Source organism: Scyliorhinus canicula, chromosome 2, assembly GCF_902713615.1.
Source record: "Scyliorhinus canicula chromosome 2, sScyCan1.1, whole genome shotgun sequence".
Lineage (NCBI taxonomy): Eukaryota > Metazoa > Chordata > Chondrichthyes > Carcharhiniformes > Scyliorhinidae > Scyliorhinus > Scyliorhinus canicula.
In genome coordinates this window covers 92,716,487-92,741,492 of record NC_052147.1, presented here as the reverse complement: position 1 = coordinate 92,741,492, position 25,006 = coordinate 92,716,487, and the positions used below count along the sequence as shown (strand labels likewise).

The 25,006-nt window shown below is 45.8% G+C and overlaps 1 protein-coding gene across 2 annotated transcripts in view; it reads left to right on the top strand.

Moving 5' to 3' along the window:
• Positions 1–25,006, top strand: part of LOC119956176 (transmembrane protein 87A-like) — a 104,875-nt gene that overhangs the window by 40,817 nt on the left and 39,052 nt on the right. Inside the window, exons 7-12 of one of the 2 annotated variants that reach the window (XM_038783106.1) lie at positions 128–338; positions 643–704; positions 2,858–3,041; positions 6,252–6,351; positions 14,479–14,572; positions 15,141–15,212. In XM_038783106.1, coding sequence (XP_038639034.1) covers positions 128–338; positions 643–704; positions 2,858–3,041; positions 6,252–6,351; positions 14,479–14,572; positions 15,141–15,212 — 723 coding nt within the window. The remainder of the gene's footprint in view (positions 1–127; positions 339–642; positions 705–2,857; positions 3,042–6,251; positions 6,352–14,478; positions 14,573–15,140; positions 15,213–25,006) is intronic. The other variant, XM_038783116.1, reaches the window with a different exon arrangement.

The window sequence follows — 25,006 nt, the reverse complement described above, 5'->3', positions numbered from 1 at the left end:
GATGTGGTATTGCTGCTTAAAAGGGAATTCAACTCTTTCTTTTTTTGGTTATTTTCCATCCTAAAGCAGAGCATGATAATTTGGTTCCTTTCTCATCGTTGTGCATGTCCTTTATTTCCGTAAACAGAGGCCTGGCTTGTTCACAAGTTGGGAAGATGGACCATATTTATTTATAATTAAAATCCAAGTGACACAGAAGGAGTCAAACAAAGAAGAAAACAATCAAGGTACCAAACCCATGGCAAAAATAACTGACCAGGTAACAAACAAAAGTAAAAGGGAAGCTAACTCAAAGAAGAAGGCTGTGCCAGCAGAGCAACATCACCCGTCACTTACAAGTAAGTACTGTTCATTTACTTGAAAGTTGTCACATGAATCAAGCTGAATGTTAACTAAGAAAATGAGCATCTGAGAGAGAAAGATAGGTGGCTGTGTAAAAGCCACCTTGGAATGATCCACACTTGTGTTAATATGGTGCATCCTATCTGTACAAGGGTTTGTCATTCTTCAAAATGATTTTGGAAGTCAAAATAAGTGATTGGAAAATTTATTGCAAAATAGCAAAAAAATGAGCAGGGGAGGAGAGTCTCTCTTAGGGACTGGTGTGCGTTATTCATGCTTAATGCCATTTATGTCTTTCAGTGATTGTGGAAATGAAAGGACAATATGATTACATCTCACCTGCAGACTGGCCACTAATGATGGTAAGTTATATCATTAAATATTTGTGAGTTTCTTTCCATAGTTGATCCAGTGAAAGTTTAATATCCATGGAAGTTCATGGTACGCACATGTGTGTTTTTCCTCCATATTATTCCCAGTTGGGAGCCTGCCATGACCTGCACAATGTCAAACAGCCAAAATATCCCTTAAAGGATCGTGGAGTATGTTTCCTATTAGTGACTAGGTTCCTGCCTGTGTTAACCTTTTATGAATTAGAACCAATAGCAACATAAATAAATTTAAACTAAAGGCACAATACTTAACAACAACCACTTGTATTTGTATATAACCATTAACATAAAAATTCTGAGATACTAAAGGAGGTACGTGAAATCAGACGGTTTTATGGATGTGAAAATATTTAGTCTGAGTGATGGTCCCAACCTCATCTCGGGTAATACAGTAACAAGGTTGCAAACAGTCCGATTGAGCCTCAGACAGTTGCAGGGAGGCGATGGCTTCTGTCTTCCCAATATTTAGTTTGGGGAAATCTCTGCTCATCCAATACTAGATGTTGAACAAGAAGTCAGGCAATTTAGATGCAGTGGGGTCAAAATATCTGGTACTGAGATGGAGCTGGGGTATTATCAGCATATGTGTGGAAACCGACACCATAATTTTGGATCATGTTCCCAATTCACAACATGTAACCATGGAGAAAAGGGGGAACTGAGAATAGATGAACTGCCCTGTGAATTCAAAACTGTCTCAGAAGTACAAATGGTGTTGATTATGCATTTCTTGAGATCCTCAGAAGACATTCCTGAACTGAATGTGTTTTGAAACAAAGAATGTGATTATCTCAACCCCCTGAGAATGAATTTCCCAAACACGGTTCTGCTGAACACTGGCAGAGCAAGGTCGGCCACATCCAGGGGGTGGGAGAGACTAGGGCTGTGGAGGCCTGAGAGAGTTGTCTGTGTGAGGTGAGTGTGTGAGAGAGATGTGAGTGCATGAGAGATGGGAGGGTGTGTGAGCAAGTGCTTGAATAAACTACCATCTTTCTTTGTTCACACCCACGAAAAGCTTGCTGCTGGTTTTTAAACTGTCCACACAATCGGGTTAAAATTCACACACACACATCTTCCTTTCAACAGCTTTCTCATTATGAAAAGGGAACAAAGATGTCAGCTTGTAACACGCGATTGTGGGTTCATGTCCCACTTGTAGACTTGAGCAAAAAAAAATCAAGACTGACACTCGAAATGTGAGTGTGTAGCATTGTCAGATTTTTAGATGAGACTTTAAACCAAGGTCCTTTCTGCCCTCTCAGGTGAATGCAAAATTTCCCATAGTATGAAATGAAAATCGCTTATTGTCACAAGTAGGCTTCAAATGAAGTTATTGTGAAAAGCCCCTAGCCGCCACACTCTGGCGCCTGTTCGGGGAGGCTGGTACGGGAATTGAACCCGCACTGCTGGCCTTGGTCTGCTTTACAAGCCAGCTATTTAGCTCACTGGGCTAAACCAGCCCTAAAGTACTATTTCAAGGGAGAGTAGGGGTGTTATCCCAGTATTTGTCTCTCAATCAACATCAGAAAAAACAAATATCTAATCATTCTAATATGACTGCTTGTTGGAGCTTGCTAACGCAAATTAGCTGCCTTGTTTTCTAAATTATAACCGTGACAACATTTTAATGACTACTTAATTGCTGTTAGATGCTTTGAGACTTCCAGTGGTTGTAAATGTTGCTATATGAGATGAAAATCTTCCTTTTTTCTTTCATCTTGATATTATTATGGGACAGAAACCTGATTGGAAAGTTTGAAACAAAAGTTCTGAGAAAGATGAGCTCAAATTTAGGAGGTGATAGCACATTCAAGGAGTGTGGAGAGGAAGGTGAGGTTCATGATGCGGAGTAGTTTGCAAGGATGGAGTTTTTTTTAAAGAGAGGGGAGATCTTTGTAACTGGTGCAAAGTCTGAGAGGAACTGAATGATAATGTTAGTGGGAGAACCAAACCAGCTGTGAAGTCTTTACAACTACTGCATTTCAAAACCACGTTAGTTAAAACTTGATGTTAATATTTTTGTCCAAATTTATCACTAGATTGAATTTACAGCTGTATAATATGTTACTGATAGATGGTACAGACTCATGGTAAATTACTGTTGCTCTCTCTCCCCCTGCCAGTTTTTCATGGTGATGTGCATTGCATATGTGCTATTTGGAGCTCTATGGCTCGTCTGGTCTGCCTGCTACTGGAGGGACCTCCTGCGCATCCAGTTCTGGATCGGAGCAGTCATCTTTCTGGGAATGTTGGAGAAAGCTGTCTTTTATGCAGAGTACCAGAGCATTCGATATAAGGGTGAATCAGGTGGGAAACATTGTTCATACCCTGTTCATAAAACAAAGTTTTCAGCCTAGTTGGTGAATCTTCTATGGAAGTTGACCATGGGTAGGGAGACAACTAGTTCGATTTGCTCTAATAAGATGCAAGAGGTTAATTCTTATAACACAAGAGAAGGTACTTTACTCTGTATCCTGACTTGCACCGGCCTGAGATGCACACGATTTTTGGAGTGTCCCTATCCACTTCAGTTGACTACTGACTGCAGGTTACCTGAACTAAACACAGCCTTGCGTCAGCATTATGACAGGGAACAACAGCAGAAGCTTTTTTCACTTGTTTGCATGCAGTCAACCCTCCACTTGTCTAATATATGCAGATGGATGCTGACCTGATGGGGCTGGTTCTGGAATAGGCTGAGGAGACATTGAAGGAGACTGCAATGGAGTGAGTCCCATAGCAATGTTTGCTCCACCTGCTCCAGATCCACTGGAAAAAATCTGCAACGGAAATGGAAAAGCCTCAGTCACAAACTTCCCTTTTTGCTGCACCAGCAAACACTTCCAGGTCAGGTGCAGTATGAGAAGCGAGTGCATTTCCAAATACTCTGACCACTCACTATGTTTTGAGCTAAAAGCTCAAGTGCACTTGGTACTGCGTACTGTCATATTCCATTCCTCACAACAGTTATGCTGGCTAGTATGGAATCATGAGTAGTTTTGTACAATGGACAGAGTGGAAAGGCTCAAACTCACTCTTCTATGATCAGAGTTACATCCTCCATCATTTTGTGCTAGGTTTAAATCCAGGTCCCACAGTTGAAAGGACTGTTAGCATAGTTTTGAAGTGTTCTGCATGCAAACCTCTGAAAATGTGTTCTTGTACTGACACCATTCATCTTTGTCATTATAACAATTCATAACCAAGAATTTGAGTTCATGTGAAAGCTTCTTCTGTACAACACATGATCTCTCACTCTACGAAAAAAGGTTATTTAAAATGTGTCAACCGTACTTTCGTTGAAGAATCATTAAAAATAATATTTTTTAAGGGGTGTGGGCTTTGCTGGTAGACTAGCATTTGTTTCCTGTCTCTAATTGCCCTTGAGAGGGTGGTGGGAAGTTGCCTTCTAGAACCTCTGCAGAGAATGTGGTGTAGGTAAACCCACTGTGCTATTAGGGAGGGAGTTGCAGGATTTTGACCAAGCGGCAGTGAAGGAGCGGCGATATATTTCCAAATCAGGATGGTTAGTGACTTGGAGGGGAACTTAGAGGTGATAATGTTCCCATGTATTTGCTGCCCTTGTCCTTCTAGCTTACAGTGGTCATGTGTTTAGAAGGTGCTGCCTCTGAAGCCTTGGTGAGTTCCTGCATTGCATCTTGTAAATGGTACACACTGCTGCTACCGTGTGTCAGTTGTGGAGGGATTGAATGTTTGTGGAAGGGGTACCAAACAAGCGGGCTGCTTTGTCCTGGATGGTGTTGAGTTTCTTAAGTGTTGTTTGAGCTGCTTTCATCCAGGCAAGTGGGGAGTATTCCATCTCACTCCTGACTTGTGTCTTCAACAGGTTTTGGGGAGTTAGGAGGTGAGATACTCGCCGCAGGATTCTCAGCCTCTGATCTGCTCTTGTAGCCACAGTATTTATATGGCTAGTCCAGTTCAGTTTCTGGCCAATGGTTAACCACTCATGATGTTGATTGTAGTAACTTTTTTAAAAATACTTTTTATTCTCCCTCTTTTTCAAATTTTCTCCCAAATTTACACCCAACAATAAACAATAATCATTAACCAATGTAATGTCAATAACACGATCCCATCCTCCCACCAAAACTCCAGACATTAGCCCGCATGTTAACATAAACAAATGACAAAAAGGAATCCAGAATCACCCATAATCACCATTAACACATACAGTTCCTCTCTCCCTAGCCCCCAACCTCCCTAATGTTCAATGTGATCCAATTCGCGAAAGTGCATAATAAATAACGCCCATGAATTGTAGAACCCCTCCATCCTTCCCCTCAGTTCAAATTTGACCTTTCAAGTGTCAAGAATTCCAGTAGGTCCCCTCGCCACGCCAGGGCACAGGGTGGAGAGGTTGATCTCCACCCTAACAGGATCTGCTTTCGGGCGATCACCGAAGCGAAGGCTGCAACATCTGCCTCTGCGTCCGTTTCGAACCCCGGTTGGTCCGACACCCCGAATATGGCCTCCCGAGGGCCCGGGTCCGGTTTCACGTTCACCATTTTAGGGATTACCCTAAACACCTCCTTCCAGTAATCCTCCAGCTTTGGACAGGACCAAAACATATGAACATGGTTTGCGCCCCCCCCCCCCCCAACATTCACACGCATCTTCTACCCCCTCAAAGAGCCGGCTCATCCTCACCCTTCTAAGATGCGCTCTATACACCACCTTCAGCTGTATCAGCCCCAACCTCGCACACGAGATGGAGGTGTTCACCTCCGGAGCACAACACACCAGAACCCCCCCTCAATACCCTCTCCCAGCTCTTCCTCCCACTTTGCCTTGATCCCTTCTAGCAGCACCTTCTCCTCCTCCAAAATAGCCCCGTAAACTGCTGATACTACCCCCTTCTCCAGTCCCTCTGTCGTCAACACCTCTTCCAGCAATGTGGAAGGTGGCTCTACTGGGAAGCCCTGTATCTCCTTTCTGGCAAATTCTTGAATCTGCATGTATCGATATATTTCCCCCTGCTCCAGCCCACACTTCGCTCCCAGCTCCTTCAATCCTGCAAAACGATCCCCAAGAAATAAATCTTAGTGATGGTAGTAACTTGCCTTGTCTAGTAGGAAAACAGTACACCCAGCAGGAATTAAATTTACCCCACGCTGTGTCTTGTACCCACTATAGAGGATGAGCAGCTGAAATGCTGTGAGTACCCTATAATTAGCTGTAGTGTGGGTGGCTGACTGCGCACCCCACAACCCTGATCCTTTATTTTCATTCTCTATTTATCAGGGAAGTCCCTGACCTTGGCATCAATGAGACTGGTAAGTCAAGAATATTGGATACAGGTCTTTTGTTGTGGAGCACTGCTGCCCTTGGCTCTGGGTTTTGGCAACTATTGCAGTGCATGTAAAATTGCAAATCAAAACCTGCCTTTCTTTTGGATTGTGTAGTAAGTTGAGTGCTGCAGTAAGATATCTTGCTGCCGTCATTGAGATATTTCAACCTGTATAACTATCGCTGTTTATTAATTTGTCTTTTACCCAGTGCAAGGAGCAGTGATTTTTGCTGAATTACTTTCTGCACTGAAGCGTTCCCTGGCTCGTGTTCTGGTCATCATAGTCAGTCTTGGATATGGAATTGTGAAGTAAGTATTAACAAAATGTCAAAGCTCTCAATGCATGTGACTGAACTTTGATCCAAATGCATTTGAATTGTGGAGTGAGTAGAAGAATCAAAGTGAAGAGTTGCACTAAGTACACTTAATATGCTTCTTTGAAAAGTCCCATCCACTGTGAAGAATAAGGAGTGTGGTTAGAAGCTACTTTTAAACAGCTGCAAGCTGAGGACATTGCTCTCCTGGGCATTGCCAACTATCCATCAGTGGAGTGAAGATCACTGACTCATCAATTTCACTATTCAAATTGCATTAATTCAGCTCCCCACACCTGTAATTCAGGCACTTCTGTGGCCTCATCGTTGGAAGGTTTAAAATTAAACAGGAGTAATTAGAAATCAAGAAAGTACGATAGTTCTCCTCCGAATACTGTCTGGGTGGGGGACAGTTTTTTTTTTAATAAACATTTTATTGAGGTATTTTTGGTATAGAAAGAAGAATAAAATAGACCAGGTACATGAAACCATAAACATAGTGCAAAAACAGTTTACCTTTCATACAGGTCCCACCTTTATTGACCCCCTGCTCTAACCTAAACTACAGCCAGATCTCCAACTTCGGGGGCTTTGAGTCCCTCCATGCCAATAGTATCCGTCTCCGGGCTACCAGGGAAACAAAGGCCAGAACATCTGCCTCTTTCTCCTCCTGGATACCCAGATCTTCCGACACCCCGAAAATCGCCACCTCTGGACCCAACGCCACCCTTGTTTTTAAAACCGTGGACATGATGTCCGCAAACGCCTGCCAAAATCCCTGAAGCTTTGGATATGTCCAAAGCATGTGGACATGGTTCGCTGGTCCTCCCGCGCATTTTGTGCACCTGTCCTCCACCCCAAAGAATCTGCTCATCTGGGCCACTGTCATGTGAGCCCGGTGCACAACCTTAAATTGTATCAGGCTGAGCCTGGCACATGTTGCAGACGTGTTGACTCTACTCAACACGTCTGCCCATAAACCGTTCTCTATCTCACCTCCCAGCTCCTCCTCCCAATAACGCTTCAGCTCCTCGGTCTGTGTCTCGTATAAACTCCTTATAGATGTCCGAGACGCTCCTGTCCCCTACCCACCCTCTGGAAATTACCCTGTCCTGAATCCCCCTCAGCGATAGGAGCGTTGCAACCCGTTTATGAAGGCAGTCCCGCACCTGCAAGCATCTGAATTTGTTTCCCCTCGCTAGCCCAAACTTTTCCTCCAGCGCCCTCATACTCGGAAAGCTCCCCTCTATGAACACATCCCCCATCTTCTCAATCCCCGCTCTCCGCCACACCTAGAACCCCCCCCCCCCCCATCCATACTCCCCGGGGCAAACCGGTGGTTATCACAAATTGGGGCCCAGACCGATGCTCCCACATGCCGCTTCCGCTGGCCCCAAACTCTCAGGGCCGCCACCACCTGGTGGAGTGTCGTGCCGGCGGGAACGGCAGATGCGCAGTTACCAACGCCCCAGACTGGTGCCCTTACAAGCCTCCATACGCACCCACGCCAATCCCTCCCCCACCACCCACTTCCTGATCATGGCTATGTTAGCCGCCCAGTAACAATTGCGAAAATTTGGCAGCGCCAGCCTGCCCTCTCCCCGCCTCCGCTCGAGCATTACTTTCCTTACCCGCGGTGTCTTGCCCGCCCAGACGATGCCTGTGATCACCCTGTTGGCGCGCACAAGAAAGGACTGCGGAATAAAAATGGGGAAATATTGAAATACAAATAGGAACCTCGGGAGGACCGTCATTTTCACCGTTTGTACCCTTCCGGCCAGTGACAACGGGAGCGTGTCCCATCTCCTGTGCTCTCTCTCCCCCCCCCCCACGCGCACGCGCCCCCGAACCACTCCCCTCCAGCCCCTTGAAGCTCTCAGAGCGATTGCCAAAGGCTCTGCAGCCAGTGCAAACAACAGTGGTGAAAGGGGGAATCCAGTCTTGTCCCCCGGTGCAGTCTAAAATAGTCAGTTATCCTGTTCGTCCGGACACTTGCCACAGGAGCCTGACATAATAACCTGACCCAGTCAATAAAGCCCCGCCCAAATACGAACCGTCCCAGTACTTCCCACAGTCTCATTCTACCCGATCAAGAGCCTTTTCTGAATCCATTGTGATCACTACCCCAACCTCCCTACCTTCCGGGGCATCATGATCACATTTAATAGCCTTCTTACATTGTCCACCAACTGCCTACCCTTAACAAACCCAGTCTGGTCTTCCCCAGTAACGTCCGGAACACAATCCTCAATCCTGGAGGACAAGATTTTGGCCAGCAACTTGGCATCCACATTCAGCAGGGAGATCAGCCTGTAGGACCAACACAGCTCCGGGTTCTTGTCCCGCTTAAGAATCAGCAAAATCATTGCCTGTGACATCGTCGGAGTCAGCATCCCTCTTTCCCTTGCCTCATTGAACATCCTCAACAACACTGACCCCAGTATCCCCAAGAACTTTTATAGAACTCCACTGGGTACCCGTCCGGACCTGGGGCCTTACCTGCCTGCATGGCTTTCAAGCCCTCCACTATCTCTTCCAGCCCAATTGGAGCCCTCAGCCCTCTACCTGCTCTCCGTTCACCGTTGGGAAATTCAGCCCCTCCAAGAAGCGCCTCATCCCCTCTGGCCCCTGTAGGGGGTTCCGACCTGTACAGCCTGCTGTACAAATCTCTATAAACGCCTTATTCACCTCTGCTGAATCTCCAACCAGATTCCCCTCGCCGTCCTTTACTTTTCCTATCCCCCAAGCTGCCTCTGTCTTCCTAAGCTGCTGTGTAAGCATTCTACTGGCCTTCTCCCCATCTTCATAAATCGCCCCCCCTCGCCTTTCTCAGCTGCTCCACCGCCCTCCCTGTGGCCAGAAAGCTAAACTCCACCTGCAGCCTCCGCCACTCCCTCTGGGGTCTCCGCATACCTCCTATCGATCTGTAATATCTCCTTTACCAGTCTGTCCGCCTCTGCCCTGTCAACCTTCTCACTATGAGCCCTGATCGAGATCAGCACCCCTTAACACCGCCTTCATAGAACATAGAACATTACAGCGCAGTACGGGCCCTTCAGCCCTTGATGTTGCGCCGACCTGTGAAACCATCTGAGGCCTATCTGACCTACACCATTCCATTTTCATCCATATGTCTATCTAGTGACCACTTAAATGCCCTTAAAGTTGGCGAGTCTACTAATGTTGCAGGCAGGGCGTTCCACACCCCTACTACTCTCTGAGTAAAGAAACTGCCTCTGACATCTGTCCTATATCTACCACCCCTCAATTTAAAGCTATGTCCCCTCGTGTTGGTCGTCACCATCTGAGGAAAAAGACTCTCACTGTCCACCCTATCTAACCCTCTGACTATCTTATATGTCTCTATTAAGTCACCTCTCAGCCTTCTCCTCTCTAACGCAAACAACCTCAAGTCCCTGAGCCTTTCCTCGTAAGACCTTCCCTCCATACCAGGCAACATCCTAGTGAATCTCCTCTGAACCCTTTCCAAAGCTTCCACATCCTTCCTATAATGTGGTGACCAGCACTGCACTCAGTACTCCAGGAGCGGCCGCACCAGAGTTATGTATAGCTGCAGCATGACCTTGTGGCTCCGAAACTCAATCCCCCTACTGATAAAGGCTAGCACACCATATGCCTTCTTAACAGCCCTATTAACCTGGGTGGCAGCTTTCAGGGATTTATGTACGTGGATGCCGAGATCTCTCTGTTCATCTACACTACCAAGAATCTTGTCATTAGCCCAGTACTCTGCATTCCTGTTACTCCTTCCAAAGTGAACCACCTCACACTTTTCCGCATTAAACTCCATCTGCCACCTCTCAGCCCAGCTCTGCAGCTTATCTATGTCCCTCTGCATCCTATAACATCCTTCAGCACTATCCACAACTCCACCGACCTTCGTGTCATCTGCAAATTTACTAACCCATCCTTCTACAACACCCTCTTCCAGGTCATTTATAAAAATGACAAACAGCAGTGGCCCCAAAACAGATCCTTGCGGTACACCACTAGTAACTGAACTCCAGGATGAACATTTGCCATCAACCACCACCCTCTGTCGTCTTTCAGCTAGCCAATTACTGATCCAAACCACTAAATCACCTTCAATCCCATACTTCCTTATTTTCTGCAATAGCCTACCGTGGGGAACCTTATCAAACGCAGCACGGTAGCCTTGTGGTTAGCATAAATGCTTCACAGCCCCAGGGTCCCAGGTTCGATTCCCGGCTGGGTCACTGTCTGTGCGGAGTCTGCACGTCCTCCCCGTGTGTGCGTGGGTTTCCTCCGGGTGCTCCGGTTTCCTCCCACAGTCCAAAGATGTGCGGGTTAGGTGGATTGGCCATACTAAATTGCCCTTAGTGTCCTAAAAATAAGGTTAATTGGGTGGGGGGGGGGGGGTTGGTTGTTGGGTTACTGGTATAGGGTGAATACGTTGGCTTGAGTGGGGTGATCATTGCTCGGCACAACATCGAGGGCCGAAGGGCCTTTTCTGTGCTGTACTGTTCTATGTTCTAAACGCCTTACTGAAATCCATATACACCACATCAACCGCTTTACCCTCATCTACTTGTTTGGTCACCTTCTCAAAAAACTCAATAAGGTTTGTGAGGCATGACCTACCCTTCACAAAACCGTGTTGACTATCGCTAATCAACTTGTTCTTTTCAAGATGATTATCTCTTATTACCTTTTCCAACATTTTACCCACAACCGAAGTAAGGCTCACAGGTCTATAATTACCAGGGTTGTCTCTACTCCTCTTCTTGAACAAGGGGATAACATTTGCTATTCTTCAGTTTTCCGGCACTATTCCTGTCGACAAAGACGACATAAAGATCAAGGACAAAGGCTCTGCAATCTCCTCCCTGGCTTCCCAGAGAATCCTAGGATAAATTCCATCTGGCCCAGGGGACTTATCTATTTTGACATTTTCCAAAATTGCTAACACCTCCTCCTTTTGAACCTCAATTCCATCTAGCCTGGTCGACTGAAACTGAGTATTCTCCTCGACAACATTGTCTTTCTCCAGTGTAAACACTGACGAAAAATATCCATTTAACGCTTCCCCTATCTCCTATGATTCCACACACAACTTTCCACTACTATGCTTGATTGGCCCTAATCTTACTCTAGTCATTCTTTTGTTCCTGATATACCTATAGAAAGTCTTGGGGTTTTCCTTGATCCTATCCGCCAACGACTTTTCGTGTCCTCTCCTCGCTCTTAACTCTCCCTTTAGGTCCTTCCTGGCTAACTTGTAACTCTCAAGTGCCCTAACTGAGCCTTCATGTCTCATCCGAACATAAGCCTTCTTCTTCCTCTTGACAAGTGCTTCAACTTCCTTAGTAAACCACGGTTCCCTTGCTTGACAACTTCCTCCCTGCCTGACAGGTACATACTTATCAAGGACACGCAGTAGCTGTTCCTTGAAAATGCTCCACATTTCGATTGTACCCATCCCCTGCAGTTTCCTTCCCCATCCTATACATCCTAAATCTTGCCGAATAGCATCATAATTGCCTTTCCCCCAGCTATAATTCTTGCCTTCCCAAGTGCTTCCCAAACCACCGCTGCCGAAGTTTCCCTCATGTCATTGGCCTGCAGGTATTGCTGAATGCATTTCCTCAGTCGCTCGCACACCCCTTCATCCGCCAAAAGTCCCACATCTAACCTCCAGTGCAGGCGCTGGTTACTATCTTTACTAACCTGTAGGTCAACCCAGTGCGGCGCATGGTCTGACATTATGATCGCCGAATACCCCATGTCCACTACCCCAGCCAGAAAGACCCTGCTCAAAATAAAGAAATCAATCCGGGAGTACACTTTATGCACGTGTGAGTAGAAGGAGAACTCCTTCGTCCTCTGCTGCCCAAACCTCCATGGATCCACCCTCCCCCCATCAGCTCCATGAACCCTTTTAGTTCCTTTGCCATTGCTGGCACCCTGCCTGTTTTCGAACTTGACCGGTCTAAGCCCGGGTCCATATCTGAATTGAAGTCCCCTCCCATGACCAACCTGTGCAAGTCCAGGTACGGTATCTTCCCCAGCATCCTCTTTATAAACTCCACATCATCCCAATTTGGCGCATTTACTAATACCACCTGCACCCCTCCAGTTTCCCACTGACCATAATGTACCCACCTCCCACATCCAAAACTATTCTACCCGCCTCAAACACCACCCGCTTATTGATCAAGATCGCGACCCCGTTAGTCTTTGAATCTAGTCCCGAATGAAACACCTGGCAGACCCAGCCTTTCCTCAGTTTAACCTGGTCCGTTACCTTAACGTGCGTCTCCTGCAACATCACCACGTCTGCCTTCAATCCCCTAAGATGTGCAAACAAACGTGCCCTTCTCACCGGCCCATTCAACCCTCGAACATTTCAGGTGATCAGCCTAGTCGGGGGGCTCATTGAACTAGCACACCTACATCCCCCAACTGCAAATGAAAACCTAAATTCACCCAGCTCTACTGCTGGTTCCAAGCAAAATGAGAAACTTTTTACAAAAACAGAGAAACAAAACAGAGAAAACAGAAACACGAACGTTTCAGCCATGTTCAAAAGTTCTTAGTCCTTCGTCAGCCCTTTCTTTCTTGCAAAGTCCAAAGCGTCCTCAGGCGACTCAAAGTAAAAGAGCTGATCCTCATGCGTGACCCAGAGACGGACTGGGTATAACAGCCCAAACTTCACCTTTTTCTTGAGAAGGATCACTCTGATCTGACTGAAGCCTGCTCTCCTCCTGGCCACCTCCACGCTCAGGTCTTGATAAACCTGCAGGATGCTATTGTCCCACTTACAGCTCTGTGTCTGCTTGGCCCAATCGCAGAATACGCTCCTTATCCGAGAAACTGTGGAATCTCACCACCATAGCCCTCGCAGGCGCTCTGTGAGCCCTATCCACCTCCAAGGGCCGGGAGAATGCCCCATCCTCCAGCAGCTTCTCAAACATGCCTACGATGTATGCCCCAGCGTCCGTTCCTTCAGACCCCCCAGGGAGCCCAACAATTCTTAGGTTCTGCCGGCGGGACTTATTCTCTAGGTCCTCCACCTTCTCCAGAAGCTTCTTTTGCTTGTCCCTCAGCATCCCCACCTCCAGTTCCACCGCGGTCTGATGCTCCTCCTGCTCAGCCAGCGCCTTCTCCACCTTCTGGATCACCCGATGCTGGGCATCCAACCTGAGCTCCAGCTGCTCAATCGACGCTTTTATTGGGTCCAAGCAGTCCTATTTCTGCGTAGCAAAGCCCTCCTAATGACTTGCATCAGCTACTCCATAGACTGCTGGGTCAACAAGCCAGAGGTCCGGCCCTCCGCCATGCTGTCCTCTGTTGCAACTACAGCCCAAGCCTTCTCTGACTTCTTATTTCTGCCCTTATGAACACTTCCAGTTCTTTTCTCCATGCACCGAAGTGGGAATTCAGTAGAGAATTGCCACTGACATCCGTTCTCCAATTCAATTCAGGTAAAAAATCGGGAGGAAAGGTCCAAAGGTCCGACCAGAGCGGGAGCCACCGAATGTGCGACTTACTCCTGCATAGCTGCCATTGGAAGTCCATGGGGGACAGTTATGCAGCAATATGTGACATTTAGGAACACATTCTCTTCTTCCCTCTGCTCACTCCCTCGCCCCTTTCACAGGAGCGTTATCAAGCAAAAGAGTGACACAAAGAACTACAAAGATGGTTAACTTGGTTAAAGAAGTAGCTTTTAAGTAAAGTCTTAAAGGAAATGGAAGAGGTGGAAAATGTCCACAGACATCATTCTTGAGCTTAGCACCTATAAAAGCACATCTGGCACTGGTGGGCTGAAGGAAGTGTGACGAATGTGCTTGGCACCAAAGCTGAAGGGATGCACATTCCCTGGAGGGTTGTAGATCTCCGGGAGTTTCCAAAACTAGAGACGGTTAAATTGCAACAAGAGATTTGAACACAAGGCTGAGAATTTTAAAATCAAGGCATTGGCGGATCTGGATGCTTGACTGGTGTGAAGAAAAAAATGTTTGGCTTTGTATTGTATTAGAACACTAATGCCAATGTTTAGTCAGCTTCACATTGGTGAGTGATGTCTTATTTGGTCTGGGCAACAAATCCTATGGTACTGATGTTTGCTTTGTCACAGACCTCGTCTGGGAGCCATGTTGCACAGAGTTGTTGGCGTCGGCATCCTCTATTTCATTTTCTCTGCAATAGAAGGCATCCTTCGAGTGACTGGAGTAAGTAGCATTTTTTAAAATATATACATGTGTTTTAGGACAGGTACTGAAGGACAATTGCACACTGGGACTCATCACGCCATTTTCTTTATAAAGAAAACCTTCAAATTATAGGAACCTTATCAGGGTTGCCTTAATTGATTAACATTGAATTTCTTTTCTTGGTTCTGCTTTCTGAGCTGATTTGTGGATTTTCATTTCAGTCCTGCAGCCTCAGGAATTCAAGCCCCAGATCTATGTCCTGCAACTTCACTGTGAGCTTTCTTGGGAGAGTGATTATTGCGATACCACAGTTACCATGTGTTTGAATTTTAGTACTAAAACGTTCTGATTGATATCATCTCCTGAACTTTTTTGGCCTCTGGTCTTTTTATTAACCGCCCAATAATCGTACAATGTCAGATGAAAAAACACTGCCCATTCAAGGTCCCGTTTCATGGAGGTTTTTCTGCTGAATGTTAGAAAGAAAATAGGTCCAATGTAATATGTCCAACTGGTTGAAAGGTACACATCACCCTGAATTGTTCTTTTTGCAGTTGAAATTTACCTGATTTTGTTCCTGATTTAGACCCCACTTGTTACCCTGGCTCTCGTAGGGAACATCACACTGTCAGTGATCGACTCCTGTGTTCTCTGGTGGATATCCTTTACTTTATATTGAAATGTAATCTTCTGCCTATTAAATGGAAAGCAGAATCAAAGGCTGCAAGGATGGTGTCTGTTTTTTGAGTGAAGTGAGATCCAGGTTTTCTGTCAAGGTGTGAGCATGGAGTTTGTGCTGTGAAGGGATTGAGCCAGGTGCCTGTGCTGTCGAGGGGAATGAATACGTTCTGGTTGATGAAATTGCTTCTGCTCTCAAGCATACACCAAAGATGGCATCAGAGGTCACATGGCTAGTAAGCGTATGACAACATTGCACAAAGGCACTTCTCCAAACGTCCCCTTTCATTAAAAAAACTTGCATTCAATATAATTTGCAGTTCCAAGTCAGACACATAGATGGTCCACATTGAAAATTAGCACCCATACACAGAACACTGGTCATTTTAGTCTGACCCCTTTTCACCTGTTCCTACTGTTATGAACCCAGACCAGACCCTACAGTGGCTAGGATACTGGACAGAAATCCCAATATTTTACTTTAATTTTATAAGACTGTGAGGTCCGTGATACCTTACTACAGGAATAATCTCATGATGAAATAGGTATATTAAAACAAACGTTATTACTAACACAGTATTAAAATATCTTCAACATCACACCTGAAAATAACTTACAACTACTTAAACAATGCTAATCAATGCAGTGACACAATAACCCGCAACTGCTATCTTTGTTCCCACTCGAACAACAAGAAAAAACCCATCTCAGCTCGCAATCCACAAAATGCCACTTGCACTCAGGAGTACCTGTTTTACAGAGATGTTCTTTGTGGAAGAGCTATCTTTTGAAACTGCTTTAAATAAAAACCTGAATACTGTCAGAAACATGCAGAAAAAAATCTGGCTGTGTGTCTTCAGAAGCTGCTTCAGCTCGCCTTCTAATCCAGCCATTCTGAACTGCTTAAGACTGCTACTCTGTGTGCAAAAATATCTTTAACTGAACTGCAGAGAGAGCACACTACCTGGCTTCTCTTCACTGCTTCTTCTAAAACTTCACTGACCTTTCTACAAAATGCATGATAACTTAGCTCCACCCTGTAAGAACATCACCTTGCCAAGCTGAAACCTGATTAACTCCACAGGGACACCCCCCCCCCCCCCCCCCCCCCCCCCCCCCCAGCACAGAGACCAAGATTTTTCCAATAGCATAATTGCAGCCCTGGTTCCCAAAATCTTTTTTTTTAATAAATTTAGCTTACCCAATAATTTTTTCCAATTAAGGGGCAATTTAGCGTGGCCAATCCACCTACCCTGCACATCTTTTGGGTTGTGGGGGCGAAACCCACGCAGACACGGGGAGAATGTGCAAACTCCACACGGACAGTGACCCAGGGCCGGGATTCGAATCTGGGTCCTCAGTGCCATAGGCAACAATGCTAACCACTGTGCCACCGTGCTGCCTACTGGTTCCCAAAATCTTAGTTGTCTATCAAATTAGAATTTGTTTTAAAACATGATTGCAGCAGTCACAAACATATTATCCAGGCATTTAACACTTACTGCAACAAATACCTATAGTATAATAGATCTGAAATTCCTACATTCTTCATATTACGTAGGCAGTGCACACACAATCCTTAAAGCGTTCAGATCTTCTAATGGTACACTTGCGGGTTGTTATTTGCTGTTTGTCTGATGTCAGTGTTCCTGGGGTGATGGAATTCCTGGGAATTAGGCTGCCATGGCAGATGTTGCTTCTGTGGTAATTGTTGCTGCTAATCCGTTGCCTTTGTTGGGGAATAGTTGACCACTGGGGTTTATGTTTGTTCATTCCCATGTGTGCTTGCTGAATTAACATGTTGCTCATCTGTCTGCTGTGAAGGAGCAGCTTCTCCAGTTGTATGTATATTTCTGCGGTTACAACAATATGGCACGATTTACCAGTCACACCATGCCGGCCACAAAAACGAGTGGGCCAGTTAGATAGCAGGAGAGACCAAAATCTGGGACCACAGCGGGCGCCGATTGGTTTCCGATCTAACCGGCCAGATCCCATTGGCGAGATTCGTGGTGTGGCGAGAAACCAATAATCACCAATTAAATCCAATCTCCATACCATTAACGGGAACGACCCCCGCAGCGAGAGGTTACGTGGGTGCCATTTAGTACACCTATTTAATGGCGTGGACCCAATGGAATGGATGATAGGGGTATCCGGGCAGGTTAGTAGCCTCTTAGAAATCAGGCACTCAGCCCGGGACACTGGGGCCACTGCCTCATTGTGCGGGAGGGTGCTGCCATCAGTGGGGGTGTCCCTGGGCTGGAGTGGGGTGCAGGTGGTTCACCATGGACTGCGGGTCTGCCATGCCAATCCCCAGATTGTATGTACTCACGATAGGGACAGGTCCGGCTGCTGCCTGTCCATCCCGCCTAACTGACCGTGAGGCTACTGCCAATGGGGAATTGGCAATTCTAGTAATGCGAGCACTTCACAGCTCCTAAGTGGATTCCCATGGGTAGTTATGCCATGAAGCAGGCAGTTGTTACTGCTTATTGCTGTTACTGCATCCCAATCAGACTGAGGGGCCTGGACACTCTGCCTTAACTCCGGAGGCAGCAACGCCACAGACGCAGCAGCTAACATTCTAACGCCCAAGAGATGGGCCATAGCCCTGGGGACATCCCGCGACCAGAGGACAGGTGTTTGGACCTGGTAGGGAACCGGCGCCTGGTCCAGGTAACATTTCCAATGGGTTTCTGGTGCACAGGTTCTGTGATCCAGTGCCAAGGGGTCCTTGCTGCGGCCGGGAGTGCGTGTGCAGGGCATGTTGGATAGCACCATGAGGGATGGCAGGGGATGTGAGGAGGGGGAGGCTTTGTGGACCCACGAGTCTGGGGTGAAGCCATAGCTGATTGTCTTTCCCTTACCCTCTCCAATTCCTAGCAGATGTCACAATATGAATGATATTATGGGACGCTGCGCTTGCGGTGCAGCTGGCAGGAAAAAAAAATAATTGGGTACTCTAAATTTATTTTTTAAAAATACGATTGAACATGCCTTGCAATGAGCTTGCATAGAGATTCACACTCCCAATGACAAATTGGGCAAAACCTTGCTAGGTAGTTCAAAAAATCAACAAATTATTGCACTGCCTACACATTTGTTGGTTGCTCCATCTCTGCTGCAAGTCTTACCTTATCAGAATCAGGGTGAGCTCCTTTTGCTGTCAGTACATGACCTATATACTTGACTTAAATCATATTAAATTGCAGTTTTTTCTTATTCAGTTTCAGGTTCATAGATACATAGAAGATAGGAGCAGGAGGAGGCATTTTGACCCTTCAAGCCTGCTCCGCCATTCGTCACGATCATGGTTGGTCATCCAACTCAACAGCCCAATCCTGCTTTCTCCCCATAGCCTTTGATCCCATTATCTGCAAGTGCTATATCCAGCTGCTTCTTGAATATATTCAAGGTTTTAGCATCAACCACTTCCTGTGGTAATGAATTCCACAGGCTCACCACTCTTTTTGTGAAGAAGTGTCTCCTTATCTCTGCCCAAATGGTTTACCCTGAATCCTCAGGCTGTGACCCATGGTTCTGGATGCACTTATCATTGGTAACGTCTTCCCTGCATCTACCCTGTCTAGTCCTGTTAGAATTTTAGAAGTCTCTATGAGATTGCCCCTCATTCTTCTGAACTCCAGCGAGAATAATCCCAACCTAGTCAATCCCTCCTGATATGACAGTCCTGCCATCCCTGGAATCAGTCTGGTAAACCTTCGCTGCACTCCCTCGAGAGCAAGAACATCCTTCCTCAGAGAAGAAGACCAAAACTGCACACAATACTCCATCTGTGGCCTCACCAAGGCACTGTACAATTGCAGCAACACATCCCTGCTTCTATACTCAAAACCTCTTACATTGAAGGCCAGCATACCATTAACCTTCTTTACCCACTTGCTGCACCTGCATGCTTATCTTCAGCGAATGGTGCACAAAGACACCCAGGTCCCGCTGCACACTCCCCTCTCCCAATTTACAACCATTCAGGTAGTAATCTGCCTTCCTGTTTTTGCTTCCAAAATGAATAACCTCACACTTATCCAAATTATACTGCATCTGCCATTGGTTTGCCCACTCGCCCAGTCTGTCCAGATCTTGCTGTAGGATCCCTGCGTCCTCGTCACAATTCACCCTCCCACTTAATTTGGTATCATCTGCAAACTTTGAGATGTTAGATTTTGTTCCCCCATCCAAATCATTAATATATATTGTGAATAGCTGGGGTCCCAGCACAGATCCCTGTGGTACCCCACTGGTTACTGCCCACCAATTTGAAAAGGACCCATTAATCCCTACTCTTTGCTTCCTCTCTGCCAACCAGTTTTCTATCTACCTCAATGCATTTCCCCCAATCCCATGCACTTTAATTTTGCACAATAATCTCTTATGCGGGACTTTTGTCAAACGCTTTCTGAAAGTCCAAATATACCACATCGACTGGCTCCCCCTTGTCGACTGTACTGGTTACCTCTTCAAAGAATTCCAACAGATTTGTCAAACATGCTTTTCCCTTCATAAATCCATGCTGACTCTGACTGATCCTGCCACTGCTTTCTAAATGTTCCACTATAAAGTCCTTGATAATGGGTCCAAGCATTTTCCCCACTACCGATGTTAAGCTTACTGGTTTATAATTCCCTGCTTTCTCTCTACCTCCCTTTTTGAATATTGGAGTGACGTGAGCTACCTTCCAATCTGCAGGGACAGTTCCAGAGTCTACAGAATCCCTCAAGATGACCACTACGCATCCACTATTTCTAGAGCCACCTCTTTAAGCACTCTGGGATGCAGATTCTCAGGCCCTGGGGGTTTATCCGCCTTCAATCCCATCAGTTTTCCCAGCACCATTTCTCTACTAATGTTGATCTCCCTCAGTTCTTCCCTCTCTGTAAACCTTTCAGTCTCCAACATTTCTGGTATATGATTTGTGTCCTCATTTGTGAAGACAGAACCAAAGTATGTATTTAATTGCTCAGCCATTTCTTTGTCACTTATTATGCATTCCCCTGTTTCTGTCTGCAGTGGGCCAACATTTCTCTTTACCAATTTCTTTCTCTTCACATATCTGTAGAAAATCTTAGTGTCAGTCCTAATGTTCCCTGCAAGCTTCCTGTCGTACTGTACTTCCCCATCTTAATCAATCCCTTTGTCCTTCTTTGCTGAATTCTAAACTGCCCCCAAACCTCAGACCTATTATTTTTCTTGGCCAATCTATATGCTTCTTCCTTGGATCGGATGCTATTTCTAATTTCCTTTGTAAGCCATGGATTGGCCCTCTTACCCCCTTTGCTTTTGTGCCAGAAAGGAATGAACAGTTGCTGTAGTTCCTCCATGCGTTCATTGAATGTTTATTATTTATCCACTGTCATCCCTTTAAGTAACTCTCCCCAATCTATCAAGGCCAACTCACGCCTCATATCTTGATAGATCCCTTTATTAAGATTCAGCACCCTAGTCTCTGAATCAACTACTTCACTCTCCACCTTGATAAAAAAATTCATGTTATGTTCAATGGTCATGTTTAGAATTAAAAATTCAATGATAACGTTATGGTCGCTCATCTCCGGTTTCCTCCCACAGTCCAAAGATGTGTGGGTTAGGTGGATTGGCGATGCTAAATTGCCTGTAGTGTCCTAAAAAGTAAGGTGGGGGGGGGGTTGTTGGGTTACGGGTATAGGGTGGATACGTGGGTTTGAGTAGGGTGATCATTGCTCGGTACAACATCGAGGGCCGAAGGGCCTGTTCTGTGCTGTACTGTTCTATGTTCTATGGTCAAGAAAACCATCCCATATACACTGCAGGAATTCCTCCTCTATGGCATTGTGGCCAATTTGATTTGCCCAATCTATGTGAAGATTAAAATCACCCATGATCACCAATATTCCCTTATTACATGCATCACTAATTTCTTGTTTAATGCCATTCCCAACCTCACCAGTACAGTTTGGGGGTCTATATATGACACCCTCTATGTTTTTTGTCCCTTGGTATTTCTCAATTCTACCCATACAGGTTCCACATTGTCAGAGCCAATATCCTTTCTCACTATTGTGTTAATTTCCTCTTTAACCAACAGTGCCTCGCCACCACCTTTTCTTTTATGCCTGTCCTTCCTATATACTGAGAACCCTGGGACATTTAGTTCCCATCCCCGTTCACCCTGCAGCCATGTCTCCGTAATCTCAATTATATCATACCCATTTATATCTATCTGCGTGATTAGTTCATCCACTTTATTGCAAATGCTCCGTGCATTAAGGCACAGAGCCTTTAAGTTTGTCTTTTTCACAATGCTTGTCTTGCTCCCAATATTTTTCTCTACTGCCCAGTTTGAATTTTGTCCTTGGTTTCTCCACCTATCACTTTTCTTATTCACTTTTCTACCTTTTGCTTTTGTCCTTGCTCCCTCTTACTCTGACTCCTTGCGTAGGTTTCCATCCCCCTGGCATTTTAGTTTCATCTGGTGATCTGTCTATAGCAGTCTCAGTAGTTTCTGATCATGGTCTGCAATGGCTTATTCCATCATATCCCCGTACCCACAGACTAGAAGATCATCCACAATCACCTCAATTCTTGGAAGATCATTGACTAACTCATGTTGTGTGTATTGATCATCTTTCCAAGTAGTAGAAATGCCAAATAGCATATGCAACCATCTCTCCCTCCCCAAATGGCATATGCAACCATCTCTCCCTCCCCAAATGGCATTTGCAACCATCTCTCCCTCCCCAAATGGCATTTGCAACCATCTCTCCCTCCCCAAATGGCATATGCAACCATCTCTCCCTCCCCAAATGGCATTTGCAACCATCTCTCCCTCCCCAAATGGCATATGCAACCATCTCTCCCTCCCCAAGTGGCATATGCAACCATCTCTCCCTCCCCAAGTGGCATATGCAACCATCTCTCCCTCCCCAAGTGGCATATGCAACCATCTCTCCCTCCCCAAATGGCGTTTGCAACCATCTCTCTTTCCCCAAGTGGCATTTGCAACCATCTCTCCCTCCCCAAATGGCATTTGCAACCATCTCTCCCTCCCCAAATGGCATTTGCAACCATCTCTCCCTCCCCAAATGGCATTTGCAACCATCTCTCCCTCCCCAAATGGCATTTGCAACCATCTCTCCCTCCCCAAATGGCATTTGCAACCATCTCTCCCTCCCCAAATGGCATTTGCAACCATCTCTCCCTCCCCAAATGGCATTTGCAACCATCTCTCCCTCCCCAAATGGCATTTGCAACCATCTCTCCCTCCCCAAATAGCGTTCACAATGTAGTCAGGAAACTGTTACTTTCATCCCACCTCACTTGCCAGTATCCATCCTGCTGCCATTCTGCATATCCAGTCAACAGCAGTTTGTTGCTAGTCTTGTTAAGTGTGCTTTACACTTAATTGGCTCTGTTTTATAACCTTGCTCTAGAGTCGCCAGGTATCTTTATGATACCACCACGAGGTTCAAGTTCAAGTGCTGATCAATAACTCAATACACCAGTTAGTAAAGTTCAAATCAAAACACATTTATTATATACACTGTCAATCGCTACTCATGCATAAAATACTACAGAACTAGACTATTTCTACCACTAAAGGCCAATACTTAGCTTTGGAAAAGGAACCCACTGGGTCAGGGAACAATGGCCTCTCGTTCGGTCCTGAGACTGCAGGCTTCCAGCTGGTATGGACTAAGGGTTAGGAGCGCCTGTCTCGTAGCGTGCGTTGACTGGACACTTGTTGGTGCAGCTGCTTGGCAAGTCTCTCCGAGTTGAGAGTCACGGTCAAGAGTTCTTTGAGAGCTGCCAAGAAGACCGAATTGAACTTGGGGACTCTAATTTATAGTCCCCAGGGGCTTCGCGCCCTTTTGGGCAGGCCCCGTACCTGCTTCCACGTTATTGGACCATGTTCCAATCGATTGGTTTGATTTCCCCAATACTGGGGCTGTTCCCTGATCGTTGGGCGGTTCCTAAGTGTCCTTTGGCTTCTTTTATATTGGCTCCTGCTGGCGCCGAGGAGTCTGGCTTTACCTTGATTATTGTAACTGTTGCTATTGTTCCCGGGGATCGCTCATCAATATGCAGATGGTCGTCAGTTTCAGTGCTGTCTGCTTTTCTGCGAGTCTAATATACAGGAAGCTTTGCATTCTGTTTGCTTCCCCTGTGCCTGTCCATTTTTCCCTGCGTTCTTAGCGAATCTCCATTTTAAGTCGGGAAGTGGCCAACCCAGGTGGCTACAAGTTGTCACTTTTTTGCTTATTCCCATCTTTTCAAGCTCCTCTATCTTTTATTTCAGGCTGAATCTGAGGGCAGTGGAAGCTTTCCTCAGAAGATGCTTTGTTGGCACACACTCTCATCTGTTTCAAGATGATAATCACCAGGAAGACATCCAAAACCTGAGAAAACATCTTTGTAATATTTTAGGATTTGTTCAGCAATTAATGGCCTTGCGCTATGCAAAACACTGCAAGCCTGTTGCGGTACGTGGAGGGTTACCAATCCAAGCTCTGTTTTAGGTGTGCTGAGTGGATTATGCTTGATGCCTACTATTTAGAACTTCATTTTTTCTTTATTCTCATTGCATTGGGCTCTCAGCTTAATTTACTATCTTGAGATGAGCATGGTTCTATCATAGAGACTCAACGTTGCCTTCAATGGCTTTATTTTCAGGTCACCATCTTGAGGAATTTACACAGGCCTGCGATGGTCATGATGATGCACCAGTGTCTATCTGACATGTTTTTCCTTGAGATCTCAGGGTGTCAACCTATTCTCAGGTGTAGAGCGATTCATCAGTTTCATCGTCTACCATCTCTCCATGATCCACTGATACAACCTACTTTTCTTTTTTCCAACAAAACACTTGAGTGCATTCAGCTTTTTGCAACTCAAACACTGCTTTCCCCATATTGGACATACTTCTTTTTCTTTTGTGGTGTTCACCGCAATATTTACATCTAGCACTTAAGAATTGATCTTTCTGCTGGCATTTTTGCAAATACTTCTTCCTTCTGTACATTTTTTGTATTTGGAAGGCCCAATCTGCCTCCCAGTGAAGTGAAAAACCTCATCAATTCTTCCATTAGTGCTCTGAAGCGGCTGATTGACTACTTCTGCACTTGTCAATGCTTTTCATGAGAGTATGTATCCCTTGGGTTAGCAGATGTGTTCTCATGATGGGACCTCATGTTCCCTAAGAAAATCCTATCTCTGATCAGATCATCCTTCAGTTGCTCAAACTTAAGATTCAGCTGCATCGCAATGCAGCAACACACTGATCAATGTTCTCCCCAGCTTCCTGAGCTCTGTTGTTGAAAACATAGTATTCATAAATGTAGGGCTCAAAGAGGGTCCTTATGGTTTCCAAAATTTCACTAGACTGGCTTTTCTGCTCCTCAGTGAGGTCTACGGTACAGTAAAGCTTGTAGCACTCTTTCCCCCCCCCCCCCCCCCCCCCCCCACAGCACTTGTAACATAGTCATTAGTCTTTTTGTTTTGGTTTCTTGTTGCAATTTTTTAGTTTTGCCATTGAGACTGGAAGGATTTTCAATTTATTTTCAAATCTGCCTTTATCTCCATATGTACTGGAACGTTCAAAGCTATACTGACTTACCCAGTGTCCTGTACAAACTTGCAAATTTTCAATTTGACCCAAAGGGTCAATGCTGCCGAGTGGAGTGGGCAAGGAGTCAACGCTGCTGAGGGGAGCAAGTGTGGGGCCAGCGCGGTTGATGGGGGGGATGGGGAGGGTGGGCACAAGTGCAGGAACAGCAC